This window comes from Macaca thibetana, chromosome 6, assembly GCF_024542745.1.
Source record: "Macaca thibetana thibetana isolate TM-01 chromosome 6, ASM2454274v1, whole genome shotgun sequence".
In the NCBI taxonomy this organism is placed as follows: domain Eukaryota; kingdom Metazoa; phylum Chordata; class Mammalia; order Primates; family Cercopithecidae; genus Macaca; species Macaca thibetana.
Genome location: NC_065583.1, coordinates 25,049,534 through 25,068,662, shown reverse-complemented (window position 1 = coordinate 25,068,662; position 19,129 = coordinate 25,049,534). Strand labels below are relative to the sequence as shown.

Here is a 19,129-nt window from a genome sequence, read left to right as displayed (position 1 = left end):
AAAGTGCAACCAATTGAGCTCTAGCATTCCTGATCACAGCCATGTAAGGATAAAACATCTGCCTCTTTACATACCCAAAAGCAACCTCTGTGACAACTGCACTCCCACAGAACTGAGTCCAGGTTATACTCCGTTACTTTGGGCTCTTGGGTTGGATGTTGAGGAAGCCATTCTTAGCCAAGGCATCCCAGTTAATCCTCTTATCTGACCTTACCCCTAAAGAAGAAAATGTATCAGTATTTTTTTCTCCTATGCAGTTTGCTGCATTTCAGGAAGCTTGACCAGCAAATTAGAATTAAAACTTTATGTCTCCTTCTGATTTCCTTATTCCTAGATATATGTATGTAATTCAAGCCCATCTCCCCACTATCCTTTGGACACACACAGACGCACACAGGTGCATGCATGCATGCACACATGTGCACAAACACACATACACACAGTAGGAGAACCACTGATTTTTCACTTCCTGCGAAGTTTCTTTGAATTCTTTGTAACCTTCAAACTATGAGAGATTTGCCTTGAGATACTACCTTTACGTTAACAATTATGTTTTAATATGTCTGTCCTCTTAGAGGAGACCCACTGATGATGTCTAGAGAGAGCAAAAAGCAAATTTTAAGCTGCCAGAAAGAGTCAACATGGAAATGCACAGAATTTTGTGAGAGTTGACAGCTGAGATAGTGTAATTGTGAACATTTTTATAAAGGAGTTTTAGTATACTGTAGAAGGCACAGAGGAACTTAAAAGACATGATGTAGGATTGAAGGAAATGCCAACTGTGCACCCTAATACATCAGACTCCTAGGCATTTCACACTTTACATTTCCAAAGCTAAACCTTCAAACCCCAAACCTCCCACCTACCAAACTCTCCCTTCAAATATTCACTCCCTCACCTCCTGCTCTGTAGCTCAGTAAATGGCTGTTGCCTCTCCAATTGCCAAGCAATACAAGGGTTATCCCTCACTCTGCCTCCTTTCTCATTCCCAAGCCCCATTAGTTACCAACCCCTGCCAGTTCTAAAAATGTAACTTTTCTTCTACTACTTCCACTTCAGTTCAGGTGGCTATTGTTTCTTAGCTGGGTGACTACAGTAATCTACCTGGCCTCTCATATCATGTACTTCTCTTTCTAGCAGACCCCACAAGGTAACCAGAGTGATCATGATTAGTTCACACCTTCTCCTGCTTAAAACTCTTCAGTGACTTATCATTTCTGAAGAAAGTTCAAAACCCTTAAAATGGAGTATAAAAGCAAAATGGGTAGATAGACTTGCCAGATATCTGGACATACCACAAAGCCACAGAAACAAAGGTAATATGGCATTGGTATAAGAATAGATAGACAATAAGACAGTCTACAAGTCTGAGTCAGACTCAGATATATTTGGGAATTAATATGTGCCAAAGTGATACCACATAATAGTGGGGAAAAAATAATGATTGTTCAGTAGATAGTGTTGAGGAAACTGCCTTCCATTTGAATTCCTATGTAAGTACATACTGAAGTAGACTTCAGAGAGAATAAAGACTTAATATGAAAAGTAAAACTCAAATGTTGATAGAAGAAAATATATAGAATGAACTAGGAAAGGAAAGGATTTCTTTGTGAAAAATCCCAAGACACAATCCATTAGGAGAAACAAATGTTTTCTTACATCAAAAGTAAACATTTCTGTTCATCAAAGAACAGCATGGGCAATGTTAAATTGTTCTCTCTCCCTTGAGCATCAAAATCCAAGCACATAGTCTTGCTCTCTGTCCCTTAAGTATACCAAGCTCTTTTTCGCAGAGGGCCAAATACACTTGTCTGTGTCTCTGTCTGAAAAGTTCTTTGTTTTCTGGTTCAGCTAGTCAGTTCTCACTCATCCCTGTGATTTTTGCTAAAATGTCTTTCCCTTAGTAAGGCCTTTCGTGACCACCTGAGTTAGAGGAGGTCTCACTGAGTGTGATCTCATTTCACCTTCTACTTTGTGTTCACTGCACACATTGAGATTGCAATTATATGATCACTTACAGAACTCAGTTCAGTGTCTATGTCTGTTAGTAGTTTGTAAACTCCAGCAGACCAGGGGCTACCTGCTCAGCCCTGAGGACAGTGCTTTATGCTTAGAAGATACTTGAAAATATTAATACAGTGGATTAATGAGGGGCAGTTGGGGCACATTCACTACCACATGCCAGATAAGTGCTACATGACCAGCATAGATTCCAGGCATCTTTTGACCTTTACGTCTGCAAGGATTTGAGTAATAATGTGTGCTGCTGCTTCTTTCTGTCACCTAGAGACTCAACATCTGAAGTCTAATTTGTATCTTCTACCATTCCTTGCACTGCATTAGGAAGTGAACAAATATTTGCTGGCTGTATATCTATATGGCCTCCTCCCATCACACTAAGTTTTCTATGTTTAGATTATCACATCATTCATGCTTAATGGCTTGCCTTTTGAAAATTGACAGTTACTGTCAACATTTCTTTAATTATTTCTTTTGTTGACAACTCTCACTCTCTGTTGACTCTTAATTTGATCTGAGCATTCAGTTATTCAGCAAATATTTATTGAAAGCCTAATGGGTGCCAAGAATATGTGGGGCACTAGCAAAGCTGGCAGTCCCCTTGCAGTGGTGACAGATGAACATGACCCCTCAAAGGAATCATTGAGACAAAACAGCTAAACTTAGTGAAGTATTGAGAGAGACCAAAATGCTCCCAAATTTGGGCACAGTGCAGAGAGTAGCTGAATAGGAATGCTACAATGGGAAAACTGGACTGTTTCCCAGCTTATTTTGAGAAAGAGCTTCACAGTGTAGCTTCATTATTCATGACTGGAAAAAAACTTTCAAAACAATAGAAATCTACCCAAGCATATTTATAAAAAGAGACTCCAAGAAAATAGAAATAACTGTACTATAGTATTGTTCAGTAACTTGTTATGCTTTTAAAAGGATCAATTCAGAGACAAAGCATCCTATCGAAAATAATAATGTTAATAGTAGAGATATTTGATGCTTGCTGAAGAGAAACAAACTATCCTTTGAAAGTGATTTTAATGACAAATCTTACTTTGTAGAAGTCAGTTTTTTTCCAGGGGATATTCAAAGTTGCTGTTATTTTAGTAAACCCAGATCACTGCAACCAATGCCTTTTGATAATGACTGCAGAGAAGTCACTGCATTCTGACTACCCAGTGTTGCGAGCCTTCCAGAAGAATGGTTGTGCAGAGAGAGCCCTGGGTGAAGAACTTGCTGTGAGAGGACCCATGGACTATTCCTTTAGTATTTCCATAGGCAAAATCTCATGGAAATATATTTTGTCTCAGTATAAGGGAGAATTTTCTAATGTGATCAAAAGTGAAATTGTTTGTCCACAGTGTATGAAACTCCCTGCCTACTCAAAGATGGGGTCCTTTCCAAGGTCTCTTCCTGAAACTCAAGATCTTAGAATTTTGCAGCCTAATACAGCTTTCAATTATATATAAAAATACTTTATATTTTATGATAGTTTTATATGTATCATAAAACTGTGAAGTGAGTACAGGGTGTTTCTATACATACCAAACTCAGGCTTTCCTATTAATATCTAACACTGGTAGGTGAATTTTGTCACAATTAATGAACCAATAATGATACATTATTATGAAAGTCCACCCTCTATTTTGATTACCTTGGTTTTTTTTTTTTTTTTAAGTAATATCCTTTTTCCGTCCAAGGTTTCTATCCACGTTATGTATAGCTCTCATGTCTCCCTACGCTCTCAGCTGTGATGGTGTCTCAGATTTTCTTTGGTTTTGATGACCTCGACAGTTTTGAAGAGTACTGGTAAGGTATTTTGTAAAATGGCCATCAATTGATATTTGCTATTTCCTCATGTTTAGATGGGGATTATGAATGTCGAGGAGGAAGGAGACCACAGAAGCAAAGTGCCGTTGTCTTTTTATCATATGAAGGGAGCATGCTATCAACATAATATACCAGTCTTCATGTTGATTTTGGTCAGCTGGCTGAGGTAGTGTTGGTCAGATATCTCAACTGTAAAATTACTCTTTTACTTCCCTTTCTCTACGGTGCTCTTAGAAATGAAGATACTAGGCACAAATCACCATTAAGGAGTGAGGAGTTCATCCATGTAGATTTTTTGGAATTCCTCTATCTGGGTAGATTTGACTATTCATCCTCTTTTATCTGTTCATTTATATCTGTATACACTCATGGATATTTATTTTATGCTCTGGGTTATAATGCAATACTGCATTATTTGTTTTGTTCCTCAAATGCTTTCAGCTTTAGCTGTTGAGAGTTCTTTCGATTGTCTTCTGTGTCGCTCTGACATACCCCTGATTGTAAGGTTTTTTGTTTTTCGTTTTTTAAACACTTCCTTTCTGGCATTAAAAGATGCTGCAGCCTCATGTTGAGGATTTCTTGCCCCAGAACTAGTGTCAGCCATTTCTCTAAGGAGCTCGCCTAATGTAGCTTTTGTTTGTTTGTTTATAGTTTTAAAGTATTTCTAGAGTCATTGCAGGTACTTTACACCTATTTTTCTTGATTTTTAGGGGTCTTTTTTTCAACATCATTATGTAGCCTTTAACTTCATTTCACGGATGCAGAAACTACAAGAGAAATGATTTACCCAAGGCCACACAGTTACCATAGAAGTAGAGTTGCTATAAAGCCTAAATTGTTTGACTCCAAAGCTCACACTCTGCACATTTACTTTACAAGGTCAGTCTAACTTGTTACCTTAGTTAGTGTTAGATAGAAACAGTGCTGCTGTGACCAGCCTGCCCTTTTGTTAGGAGGAAAGGTGAAAACCAGCTGAGCTTTCCTCTGGTTAGTCTTCCCTCAGGATTCCAGCCATGCTGAGAGTTCAAAGCCTTTCCTGAATGTGGGAGTTATTGTGTGCTATCTCGTGGTTTTCACTATTTATCTGAATTCCCAGATCAGATTGTTAGCTCTTCAGAGAGCAAGGAAAATATACTACACTCTAGGATTATTAAGGTAAGTAACTTCTGGCAGCCACATCATATCAAAACAGGCTGTGATGATATGGTTGCTATCAAATACAAATATCAAAATCTGCACCTTTCATACCAGGAGAGCATAAATCTTGATTGAAGTGATATCACATTCCCTCCCCTTTCCTCCACTTTTGAAAGCCACCTGGGGATGGGTGTTGGCTGCCATTCTGCCGTGTGGAGGTGGCTGGACTGGACTGGCCATTCCAGTAAGCATCCCCACCAGTTTTAGAAGGAAAAAGACATTAAACAGCCCACAATTTTCTTACCTCCATGACCTTCTTTTTTCATTTCAATAGATAAAATTGTATCTATTCTTTTCAAGGCTTAGCCCAAGTATTCATTCCGTCAGGAACTCTTCTTTGCTTCCCACTCCACAGCCCCAGGCTGAGAGTAATCTCATCCTTCAGGGAAGTCCCCAAACATCTTGTAGCTCCGTAATCACTCTTGTTATTCTCTGCCTAGCATATTTGTGACCATCTCCTAGTCTCCATTAAAATATAAGACTTAGAAGGTAAAGACTGAGCTTTGCCTACCTTCTGCTTGCTCACAACTTGTAGGACAATGATTTTTACGTATTTGGGGCTCAATGCATTGAGTTATTATTGAATTTTCAGGCAGGTATATACCATATGGTGACAAAGGTTCAGAAAGGTAGGAATGCCTGTCAGATTCCTTTTTCCATGTTCTTTGTCAGAGATTCATCCTTTAATTTCTGGCTTTGCTTTACCCTAAGAAAATGACAACTTCTAAACCAAGAGTTGGCACGCAATGGCCCTTGAGCTACATTCAACCCTCTGCCTCTTCTTGTATCACCAGTGATCTAAGAATGATCTTCATGTTTTTAAGTGATGGGAGGGAGAGACAAAACACAAAAAGAATAATATCTCATGGTATATTCAGTTTATATTAAATTTTAAATATAAAATTGAAATTTTATGAAATTTAGATGTCATTTTCCATGAATAATATTTAATGAAGTACAGTTATACCCTCTTTGTTTATGTATGGCCTAAGACAAGTTTTACACTGAAACAGCAGAGTTGAGTAGTCACAACAGGGACATACATCCCATGAAACCTAAAATATTCAGTGTCAAGACTTTCAACAAAACGTGTGCGGCCGGGCGCGGTGGCTCATGCCTGTAATCGCAGCACTTTGGGAGGCCGAGACGGGTGGATCACGAGGTCAGTAGATCGAGACCATCCTGGCTAACATAGTGAAACCCCGTGTCTACTAAAAATACAAAAAACAAAAACAAAAAAAAAACTAGCTGGGCGTAGTGGCGGGCGCCTGTAGTCCCAGCTACTCCGAGGCTGAGGCAGGAGAATGGCGTGAACCCGGGAGGTGGAGCTTTCAGTGAGCCGAGATCGCGTCACTGCCCTCCAGCCTGGGCAACTGAGCAAGACTCCATCTCAAAAAAAAAAAAAAAAAAAAAAAAAAAAGGGTAGGGGGGCCAAGTCCTATTCTGAGTCATGCCCAGAAATGTGTACCACTGTGTGAAAGAGTTGGGGAGCCCTTTAGATAAAGGGCAGAGTAGATACAGGCACAGACGGTCTGTAGGAAGAGGAATCTGGAGACAAGAAAAGGAAGAAAAGGCAGGCAGAGGCATACCTGGGGACATCACATCTCCTGGGTTTTTATGCATACATTGCAAACATCTCCACAAAGGATTCTTACAGTTGGTGGGTATGCCCAAGGGGCAGATCCTGGGTATTTTACAGAACCTGCCTGCTCTTCTGTAAGGACTCTGCATGACTCCTTTGAAGAAAGGATGGCATTAGATTATCATTCATTTCTGATCATTCTTTGTACCAAGACTAACTAATATTTTCAGTAAGTGCTAATGGGCTTTGTGTCTTAATTGTCTGTGATTCAAACATAATAATGTGTGTGTGTTCTGGGGGAATCTATACTGTGTGAGAGAGAGAGAGAGAGTGTGTGTGTGTGTGTGTGTGTGTGTGTGTGTGTGTGTATTTCTTTGGAGGAAATCTGTTTTAGATAGTTGCTAGTTAATTATCATGTACGTAAGGATCATTAAACATTTGGAGTTTTCGAGTAAAGACACATTGATTGGAACTTGGCTAAAGCCATTGCAGCAGAGAGTTGTAATGACAGTTCTTTTTGTTTAGAAATATATCATTTTCATGTGTTTCTCTTATTTTCTTATTGTAGGGTAATGCCCTGTACTTCAAGTCTGCCCGAAATGTTACAGTGAACATTCTCAATGACCAGACTAAAGTGCTAACTCAGCTTATAACAGGTAAGAAAAGGGAGAACTTCGCAGTGCCTGGCCCATGCTAGGCACTCAGAAAACAGAATTCATGGTCAAAGGAAACACCATATGAACTTGAAAATAAAGTGTGCTAACACACTGTGTTGAGAAAGAGAATGTAGCATGTGTTCCATGATTCCACTAGAGGGTAGAATTCCATCTGTACACAATTTAAACTTAGGAAATCTAATGATACCTACTTAGTGGGCTAAGGAAAAAAACTTCTACCTATTTAGTGGGGTAAGAAAAAAGAATTTTTTTTCTAAGCAGATTTTCACAGAACATGGCCCCTAAATATAAGCCAGCTGCTTCATCTGGTGCTCAACCAAGGAAAAGTTTCTTGCTCCAGTGCTGGAGGAAAAACAGGCTGTGTTGGATTGGTTGAGAGAAGAACGCAGTATCTACAAAGCTGGGGACCATACTTTATGGGCTGTGAAAGGGATTTTTAACTATAGTTTGAACCCATGCCATATTTGCTGTATGTGCTGACTTTGAACCTAACTCAATTGCAAGATGTGGATGTATCTTTACTGAATATGTTTGTGTGTAATTCCTTTTAATATAGCAGATCTGCGCCTAACAGCTGTGGAAAACACCCACTGGGTTTTAAGCTATAAATTCTTGAAATCTAAACAAAGACTGGTTATTCACAATCATGATTATAATGATAAACATGGACCTCATGATTTGGTAACATGTTAAGCAGCACAATCAATGCCCACTCTGTAAGCAGTGAACAGGGAGGCATTATGCACCCCCACAGTGGAAGGGAAAAGGAATGTATGTGTGAATGGCATTGTTATACTTACAGACAGAAAACGCCATTTGTTTGGCTTCAGGGATAAGAGAAAAGTATACAGATGGACGTTTTGAGAAGCCAGTTACCCAAATGCCTTGAAACTTTACTGTTATTGTGAATAAAATATCTGGAACCCACTAATAAGCCATGGGGAAACAGGTACCTTTGTGCCCAGAGTCTTCACTCCTGGTGAGACAGCCTCACTCCCACTCTGCCCCTGGACTGCTGCATATGGATGTCTAGAGATTCACAGCCAGTGGGTGATTTGGACTATCCGCCAATCAAGAAACTCATGGATTGAAGGAACTGCTGCCCGGCAGAGCCCATAATCCATAAACATGTTGTTTCAGCGTGTGACTGGATCTTCCGCCTTGCTTATATAACATCTGGTCCACAGTCACAATGCTAAATAATTAAATAAACAGCTTCAGTAAGCAATGATTTAAGCAGCTTGTGTGAAAATTGGCTCCAGGAGGGTAATAAATCCAACCTCCAGCTCCCAGATTTTCACATTCAAAAGGAACTTATTTAGCCTGTTGATCATTTCCCATTTATTTGTAGTGAGAGATTTGGTTTACTTGAGAGATTTTGTTTTGATAAAGCTGGAACTGCCCAAGTGACTATTACTCAGCAAAAGAGTGAGTCAGTCTATTTTTCCCCCCACCTCTTCCTCTCCTTACTCTTCTGACGCCCCTTTTCCTCGCCCTTTCAGTGCTTCTCTCCCTTTTCCTTCCCCTCTCTCCTCTCACCCCTTTCTCTCTCTCCTTCCCCTTCTCTCCTCTCATCTCTCTTCTTCTTCCCCTCTTCCCTTGTTTCTTCCTCCTTCTCCCTCCTCCTGTGTCACTATTCTTGACTCTATCCCTCCAATAGTATTTGGTGTTTGTTTTCTGTCTCCCTACGATGAACTCTGGAGAAGATAATAGATATGTTTAAAACATCATTCTAAACACACAATACACACACATGCAGCACATACACCCTTAAAAGTTTCCCTTCAATACACTCCTTTTACATTACATTAATGCACACAGTGGAAAAGCACCCAGCCATCCCAGCAGACAATACCTTCTAATGCCTGTTGTGCTGGGTGCTGTACTTATTGCAAAACCAATCACTCCTGTCTTCTCAGTAGTGAGGTCTACGAAGGCAATCCTGAGGAATAAAGAATTTTACTTACCTAAAGAATGTCTCAAAAACCCATTAGCAATTCTAATGTTAGATGTCCAGGAAGTCTTTTCACAGGAAACAATGTTTCACATGACAGTAAAGTTCTCAAATTAGAACACAAATGCCTATTTGACCATAAGGCAGGCTGCTGATTTAGTATCTCAATAGTGGGTCTGAATGGGGAACCCTCCTACCTACATGGAGGAAAGCAGTGGAGATGCTTTGGACAGCATCATGAGGGAGTGGGGAAGGGTCCTAGTATTAAGAGAGTTGGGGAGAGAAATTAGGTTTGAAGGCCACCAGGCCTTTGCACCGCCCAGATTCATGGAGACTGTTGATGCATCCTGATGGGACTCCAGTTCTCCTCCCTGTTTAGGAGATTAATTAAGGAGGGACTCCACACATAGACTACACAGAGGGGGATTAACTCAAGATTAGTTTCACATTAGTAATAGTGGTTTTTTCCATCCTGGAGAACAGTGAGTTCAACATGTGACCTCCTGAGCTGTCTCCAGCTCCATTTGCATTTTTCTCTAGAGTCATTTTTAAGGATTCCAGCCATGTCCAGGGAATTTGGCAGCCCCAGGTGAAATCAGCAAAGGACAAGCGGTCTGCACCACTGAGTCAGCAGTTGCTCTGTGGGTTTTTGGCTAAAATTACCAATTACTGAGCTTTAGATACCCAAATGGTTGTGGCTCTTGGTAAATTCCACTTTATGTTCTGTGAAGCCCTGGAAAGCAAGATAACTTAATTGTACTTTGTGTTCTCTGATTGCTGAAGCATACTTTCTATACTGCTATAGCCTTTAGTATATGCTCCTGCATGCCTCACAGCTGTTCATAAGTTCAAAGTAACACAGGAAGGTGTCCTTAACTCCTCAGGGACCAGGTTGATGATACTGCCCAGGTCCACAGAGAAGAAGTCCAAGCATGTGTGTCCCCAAGTTATACAACTGCTTTTTTTATATGAATGGATCAAAGATGGGCAAACTCTGCTCATCCTGTGCCCATCCTGAGGTCATTCATTCATTCATTAGTACTTCATTAACTTCCCATTCTCAATCTACCTCCTCACAAAAATAAAGTAATAACCCTAAAGCATCGACAAATATAATATAGATTTTATTCAAGGTTTTGATTCCATCAAGAAGAGAGCTGCATCTTAGCCTTTGCAGAAAAACTGAAGTCAAATCCCTCATTGGACATCTCAGCTCTTTCAAGATTTCCTTCTGGCTCTTGTCTCGTTTTCTATTTCTGCTTATCCTCACAGAGCTCATTTCCTGGATGTTCCAGATGTGCTGGCCCCAGACCCCTTCTCCTTCCCAGACAAATAAATACCCCTTTCCTTCTGTGGAATAATTCTCAGAGCTCCATTCCAGACCCAGACCTGCTATTGTCTCTAACTTTGCGAGAGCCCTCCACCACGCCGCCATTTGTTCTCCTCATCTGCAGCATCAAAGTGGTCAGATAAGATGACTTCCAGGTTCCATGATGCTTGGACGTGCTGTCCTATCTCTGCTGTTTCAATCTCCTACTCATTAGGGAGCCTTTCCAATGTCCTTCTTTGTGTTAGAGGGCTGGTGTGGACATACTGGCAAGGGATGAGGTCTGCCTAATAGACGTGATTATGTGAGTAAGAAAAGTGCACTAATAAGTACTCATCATGCATTCTTTTCCATGTGTTGTCACCACTGCAGTAGAATGGGGATGTCCACAAGAGTGGTGATGTCCACTCTCTCCTACACTCGCAGCACTTTACCACCCTAGATTTCTTTCTATAAACACAATGTCATTCGATCCTTTCAAACTTTCTATAGAGTCGATAGAGTAGGCAGTGATAGTCCAGTGTTATAGATGCAGAAACTGAGGTTCAGAAAGATCAAATGATTTGCCCCAAATCATGTTGCCACAGAATAAGACTGAGTTGGGAAATAATTCATGTCTTCTGATTCCTAGTCCAACAGTCTTGACAAAGAGAAAAGCCACCCCAGATGCCCAGTGGCTGGCTGGCACTATCACCCTGGCCTTAGCATTTTCCTGCTTCAATGTATATAATTTCACAGAACACGTGCACCAGTCAAGGCTGTTCAGTGGCCCTGGTGGATCAAGACAAAACACAACACAAACACACAAACACAACTCTGGTCCTGTGTGTACATAGCAAAACTATCAACATTTTCCAGATCACAAAAAAGACCAAACATCCCCCTCTCCTGGCTAATATGAGTGACTGTTTCTTTATTCGCCACATTTTTAGCCTTTCCCTGGTCTATCTTTCTTCTAGATAAGATTTACTCCCATTTCCTGATAGTATTTAATCCAGGGTAAAGCCTTATTTCCTTCAATGTTCCCCAAAATAATCTAATATAAGGTCACATCCTCTGAGAAGTCCTTTCTCATGGCTTCTTTCTGAGATGCCCTATGGTTTTCCTTATGTTGTGTGTTGTCCCTCACTGCAGTGAGTAATAAACCCAATTTGTTCAACAGCAGGTGTGTTCCTAGTGGTCTTTGGCTGAAAGGCACTGGGACTCTCTCATTGCTATTTATTATTAAGTGACACTCTTTTGAGAAATATCAGAAAGAAAACAATTCCATGTCAGAATCTTCTGAACAATTTTGGAAAAAATACAATATTTCTAGACTCTACTCTCCTTCAAATATTTTTCTGTAGGAACTTCTAGATGAAGAAATGAATTTCTTTTGATCTGAGCTAGGTTCGGTGAGAATGATTATACTCCTGGATTATTCCTGTGCATTTCTGTAGACCAGCTTTTGAGAACCTCATGAAATTCAGGTATTCAGGTAGATCCAGTAGATCTAGCTCAGATAGATTGGAATGCTTTCTTCTTTTAAAAATTCTAATTCATCAACCTGTTTTACTTTTTGCATAGTACCTAAAACTTTCTGCAGTTTTATGGTTTAATAATAAAATTTTAAATGTATATTGGTGTGTGTCCATGAGAATATAGATGCTATGGAATCAGGGGCTTGACTTCCTTGTGCAGAATTATAGCTCCACATTCAAGAACAGCATCCATTGGCATCTGATAGACCATCTAAATTTAGTTTTCACTGAACAAAATCCTAGTATGAAAGATTGGACAACTTCTAAGACAATTAATTACAATAACCATTTCTGCTAGGAAATAATCTATATACTAAGGAAATAGATTTCTCTTGGTGTCAAATACAACCAGTAGGTTAAGGGTACAACGTTAAACACATTTGAGCTGAATTTTAAAAAGTTCTTTCTGATATTTAGGGAGGGTCAAAGATATGTGATTGCCTCAAGAAGTGTTGAGCCTCTGGTGCCTTGATATATACAAGCAAAAATCCACAGCTATTTGACAGTAATTTGGTGGTTAGCTGAAGGAAATCACAGTCAAGGATTAGTTTGGAGGAAGGGCTTGGTGGTCTTCAAAACTATAGCCCAAGAATATATTATTAAAAGTAATTGACAAGACCTGGCTAAAGTCATTAGACTGATTTTCATGGTCAGCTTTTGAAAACCAGTCCACTGAACACTGAACTCCCATGCAATCTTGTTAGATGTGTATGTTCTATGAAAAGCTTTTTGTAGTCAAAGTGATGAGACTAATGGGGTTTTTTTGTTTGCTTGTTTCTCTCTCTCTCTCTCTCTCTCTCTCTCTCTCTCTCTCTCTCTCTCTCTCTCTCTCTCTCTCTCTCTCCCCCCTTTCTCCTCTCTCTCCTCTCAGGTCCAAAAGCTGTAGAAGCTTATGGCAAAAAGTTTGAGGTAAAAACTGTTTCTGGAAAATTGCTCTTCTCTGCAGACGATAATGAAGTGGTAGTAGGAGCTGAAAGATTACGAGTTTTAGGTAAGGAAATCATTTAACTTGTTTGATGTTACTATGTACATTTTAGAGGAGAAGCAAAATGGTGTTACAAACAGGATGTGTCCTCCCAAAATTCATATGCCGAAATCCTAACTCCCAAGTTAATGGTATTAGGAGGTGGATCCTTGAGGGGTAATTAAGTCATAAGGGTGAAGCTCTCGTGAATGGGCTTAGTGTCCTTCCAACGGGATGAAAAGACCAGAGATCCCTCTCTGACATGAGAGGGTACAAGAGGTTAGCAATCTGCAACCTGGAATAGGAGCCTCACCAGAACCTGACCAGGCTGGTATCTGATCTCAGACTTCCAGCCTCCAGAGCTATGAGAAATCAATTTCTGTTGTTTATAAGCCATCCAGGCTATGGTACTTTGTTACAGCAACCTGAACTGACTAAGACAAATGGTGTCTAGAAGAGTGATTTAGGCCAGTTTCCTGGATTCTTTTAAAGCAAGGCAGTTGAATCTCTCTAAGTCTTGTCCCCTAGTGGAAATTTCTCAAGCTGTCAAGTCTTTTTGGCACATCTTTCAACACTGAGCTTTGTGTGAGAATGAGTGCTTATCCAAAGAAGTCTCATTTAGCACATCCTGTACTCACAGACTGGCAGTCGTGCTTGATGCATTCCAGACTTGCATAAATGATACAGTGATTCCTAAACCTGGTTGCAACTGAAGAATCATCTAGGAAACTTTGGAAGGGTTTAGGTTCATAGTTCCAACTCTGATTTACTGAATTAGAAGCTCTGGTGAAAACACTGGGAATTCGTTACCAAAAATATTTACAGAAATTTCTATGATCTCACTGTTGGAATTATTGAATTTGAGCACATAACAAATGAATCTTTGATGGCTGTACACTGAAATGATCTAGCATGGTGATTTAAGGGTCCTGGAACTCACGCTGACCTGGCTTTTAATTCCTGCTGTCACCCACTAGTTTTGTGACTTTGGGCAAGTTGCTGGCATCACTGAGCCAGTTTCCTTTTCTGCTCAATAAGGCTAAGAACATCTCCCATCTTAAGTTGTCCCTAAGATTAAATGAGACTCTGTTACATCCACTTATCACAGCCCCTAGCACAAAATAGTACTCAGTCAACCATAGGTGCTGTTGCTGCTGTTACTGCTTGTACTACTATTACTATTAATGCTAATGCTACTTTTCCTTCTTTAGCTCCCTGAGATTCACTGTAGCACAGTGATTAAAATCTCAGGCTCTAGAATTAACCCATTTTTAACCCAATTTCTATCCTTTACTAGCTGTGTAACCTTAAGCAAAGTATCTAACCTCTCTGTGCCTGCTTGATTACCTGTTTATAAAATTGGTATAATAGAAGTATCTATCTTCTGAGACTGCTAAAATGATTGAATGAAATCATCTATGTAAAGTACTGAGTTGGCCAAAATCCTAAGTGTCCAATAAGTGCTAGGTGTTATTATCTTAAATTATTAGTATTATTTATTATAAGGTACTTTTACTTGAAATTATATTTATCTCTGCATTATTATTTGCACTCTGCATCTTCTTTGTCTTCCATTTCTCCTGTATTTTTTATTGGTATTTACCTCCTCCCACAATCAGCTTGTCTGGTCTATTTCTCTCTTCCTCTCTCAGTACACATACATGTCTAATTTCCTTTCTGGATGACTCTTAGAGCTTCATCTCCAGCCTGGTATCTTCCTTGAATTCTGGATCTTCTTCACCTGGATATTTTGCCAGCCTCTCAAATTCAGTGGATCTTGAATGCCTATCATGGTCAAATGCACACATATGTACATGTATGAACATATATTTTATCACCTCACCCCCGACTCTCACACTTGTATTTGCCCCTGACTTCCCTAACACTCTTACTGGCCCCATTATACTCTCCTGTCCCAATCTCATCCTGGCCATCATGAGCTCAGCATAGTCAAAAGATGGAAGTGACCATCCTTATGGGGCTTTAATGGAGCCAAAAATGCAGGGTGCAAAGACGATAAAGCCAGGTGCAATCTAATCCTATCAGTGGTCAACCTGTGGCACGATCTGAAACAACTCCCTTTGTCTTTCAGGGCCTTGCTTTTTTATATCTTTAAAATTAGAGTTACCTAGAGAAGACATTTTTAAACAATGTTTTCCAGTGACCAAAGCTTTTAAAAATAAAATTTCATACATAGTCCCAATAAATAAAATAGATAAAAGACCAAGATTTCTCTGGGTTATAGGCAAGTGTGTTAGTCCGTTCTCACCCTGCTAATAAAGACATACCCTAGACTGGGTAATTTATAAAGAAAAAGGGGTTTAATGGACTCACAGTTCCAAGTGGCTAGAGAGGCCTCACAATCATGGCAGAAAGCAAAGGAAGAACAAAGGAACATTTTACATGGCAGCAGGCAAGAGAGCATGTGCAGGGGAACTACCCTTTATGAAACCATCAGATCTCGTGAGACTTACTCATGATCACGAGAACAGCATAGGAAAAACCTGCCCCTATGATTCAATTACCTCCAACTGGGTTCCTTCCATGACACATGGGGACTTATGGTTGCTACAATTCACGATCAGATTTGAGTGGAGACACAGCCAAACCATGTCAGTGAGGATTTGAAAGGGAAAAGTTGAGACATTGGAGTCTTAGTATAGTTTGATTCTTTTCTACCTCTGTATCCTCTGGGGACCACTTATAACTTATTTTTTAAAGCTCTTTATGTGGATAATCTTTTTATAAAAAGTCTATTGATTACTTGCTATGATTTAGGTACTATGCCTGATATGCATTATTATATTTACACCTCAGAAACACCTTGTGGAGTAGACACTGTTTTTATCACCCCTGTTTTACAGATGACACAGTTGAGCTGAGCCATAGGGAAAGGTGAAACAAAGCATGGCTGACAGCTAGAATTCCCAACCAGGCATGTTGGACATAGAGGACTTTACCTTAAAGCCCTATACTTGCTGCCTCCTCTATTTGGTCTCATTTTCAGAAGGGGAACATTGCCCAAGATCAAGTGCCAGTAAGTGGTAGGGCCCATGTTCAAACCCCTGCCTATAGACTCCAGCCTCAGTGCACTTCATTACATGTAAATATGTTAAGACCTCCTTTTTTCACAATTTATGCTTTTCTCTTTTTGTAGAAATGGCATTTTCTGTTTTAATTCTTGGCTGGTGTGGAGGGAAACCCAGAGACTTTGAGCTATCCTCATGTTTAAGAGCACTTTGGGCCAGATGCACTTGCTCACATCTGTATTCCCAGCACTTTGGGAGCCCCAGGTGGGTGGATCATGAGGTCAGGATTTCAAGACCAGCCTGGTCAACATGGTGAAACTCTGTCTCTACTAAAAATACAAAACTTAGCCAGGTGTGGTGGCACACAGCTGTAGTCCCAGCTCCTGGGGAGGCTGAGGCAGAAGAATTGCTTGAACCCAGGAGGTGGAGGTTGCAGGGAGCCAAGATTGTGCCACTGCACTCCAGCCCAGGCAACATAGTGAAACTCTGTCTCAAAAAAAAAAAAAAAAAAAAAAAAAAAATACTTTGCTGTACCAACTGTAAAAAAATGCCTGGGGGAAAAAAATGGTGTCATCTCACACCCAGATCATTCTATCCGAGTGAATTTGGCACTTCCTGTAAATTCCTTGGTGCATCATGAGTCATTTCACCACTTTAACATCTGACTTTGCAAAGACACAGGATAATTTTAAACGTCCAAACACTTTGGCTTGATCTTAACATACAAAACTCTGTGATGGTATCACTTCAGAATTTAACCTCTACCCTGCCCTACCCCACAGTTACTTAGACTGATGACTGAGAAATGATGATAGTTTTTGGTCACTTCAAAGCAGGTGGGTATTTTCGTTGTTGTTTGCAGCTATGTTTGTGGTATTTCATTTAGAGAATAATGCAGGATAAAATCTGCCTCTCTTCATCATTAGGAACATTTGCTTTTTTATGTGAAGTGTAGAAAGGAAGCATCAAAATAAATATCACTGCCGCTATCAGTGCTAAAAAGACTTGGAAATGACCACCCCACAAATCTTGCATCAACCTACTCAGTGAAATGAGCCCAGTGTGTTGCAGAAATGAGCTTCCTGTCAACTGGGATTCAGCCATATGGTGTGGAATGACAAGTCTAGGCAGTTTCATTTTCAGCATAATGAGAAGTTTGTCTTTTTGAGTTGTCAGACCATTTAAACTCTTGGGAGGTTTGAATCTGGTTGCACATTTCATGGTAGCATCTAACATAGCTGGGTTTTATCCTTATCAGGACCACTTAGGAGCTGAGTGACCGTATTCAAGTATGTTTTCTCTCTAAGCTTTAGTTTCCATTTGCATAGAAAAAGATAAAAAAAATAACAAAATAACAAAGGGAAGGAAGAATGAATATAAGAAACATAAGTAAATGCTATGTGAAAAGTCAATTATTTAAGTTGATAGCCAGTAGAGGAGAAATAAGCAGTAGAGACCTGAAAAACATAATGTCTGTTGTATGTAGTAGCTTTACTTGTGGATTCAGAACAATTTTAAAATTTTTTCTCTGGAAAACCACACCCACCTATTCAGTTTTTTGGACAATGACAACCTTGAGCACTTTCAAAGGATCTTGAATAGCATGGCAAAAAAGACTAGAAGTTCAATTATTTGGAAACTTTTATTCTGTCAAACATATAGGAGGAGTAAATGTAGGTAGACTGTAGTCACTGATCTCTCATACATGCATGACTTTCCTGGGGGAAACAGAGCAACCAAGAGCCATGCATTTGAGTAACTAAAAACACATGTTTTGTAGCTAACTATATATCCTGGTTTCTGTTGTCAGATAGTGCTTTGGGTACGTTGCTTCACCATTCTAGGGATCCTCTTATAACTCTGTGACATAGGGTAATAATGTCTGGTGCTCTGTGCTGTTGGGAGTACTGAACTGCACAGTGTGTGTAGAGTTAGTAGTACAGTATGTGCAACACAGTAAGCATTCAGTACACACTAACTGTTGTTGGTAACCGATTTTTTTTTTCCAATCAACACATCACAGGCAAACATACAATTTGATTTTTTGATACATGTATCCATCATATAATGATGAAACTAAGGTAGTTAGCATATTCAACACCTTGTGCATTTAACATTTCTTTTTGATGACAACATTCAAAAACCTGTCTTGTAGCTATTTTGTAATATATAATTTACTATTAACTATAGTCACCCTACTGCACAGTAGAACACCAAAACTTATTTCTCCTACCTAAATGCAACTTTTACCCATTAACCAAACTCCCCATCCTTCTCTCCTCCATCCCCTCCCAATTTATGGTAACCACCTTTCTATTCTCAACTTCTATGTAATATAAAATCAACTTCCACCTTTCTATTCTCAACTTCTATTTAATATAAAATCAACTTTTAAAAAATTTCACATATGAATGAGATCCTGTGGTATTTTTCTTTGTATGTCTGGTTTATTTTACTTAGCAAAATGTCCTCCAGGTTTGCCCACTTTGTCTCAAATGACAGAATATTATTCTTTTTATGGCTGAATAGTATTCCGTTGTGTACACATAACATATTTTCTTTATTCATTTTTTTATGTATTTGTTGTTGGCTGTGTGGGTTGATTCCAAGTCTTGGCTATTGTGACTAGTACTGCAGTAAACGTGGAACTGCAGACATCTCTTTGATGTATTGATTTCATTTACTTTGGGTATATATCCTGTAGTGGGATTGCTGGATCATACGGTAGTTCTATTTTAATTATTTGTAGAGCCTCCTTACTGTTTTCTGTAGTACTTATACTTATTTATATTCCCACTAACAATGTTAAGGATTCCCTTTTCTTCACATCCTCATCAATACTTGCTATCTTTTGTCTTTTTGATAATACTCCTAACTGGAGAGAGATGGTACCTCATTTGCATTTCATTTATATTTAAGTGGTTAATGATGCTGAGCATATTTTCATATACCTGTTAAACATTGGTATGTCTTTTGAGAAATATCTATTAAGGTCTTTTGCCTATTTAAAATTGGATTATTTTGCTTTTTTGCTGT

General features: G+C 39.4%; 1 protein-coding gene across 3 annotated transcripts in view; it reads left to right on the top strand.

The window, feature by feature from the left end:
• The window catches only part of SGCD (sarcoglycan delta), a 426,107-nt gene that overhangs the window by 259,887 nt on the left and 147,091 nt on the right, over positions 1–19,129 (top strand). For all 3 annotated transcript variants that reach the window (XM_050793959.1, XM_050793958.1, XM_050793960.1), the window contains 2 exons: positions 7,191–7,278; positions 12,972–13,091. In XM_050793959.1, the coding sequence (XP_050649916.1) occupies positions 7,191–7,278; positions 12,972–13,091 (208 nt within the window). The remainder of the gene's footprint in view (positions 1–7,190; positions 7,279–12,971; positions 13,092–19,129) is intronic.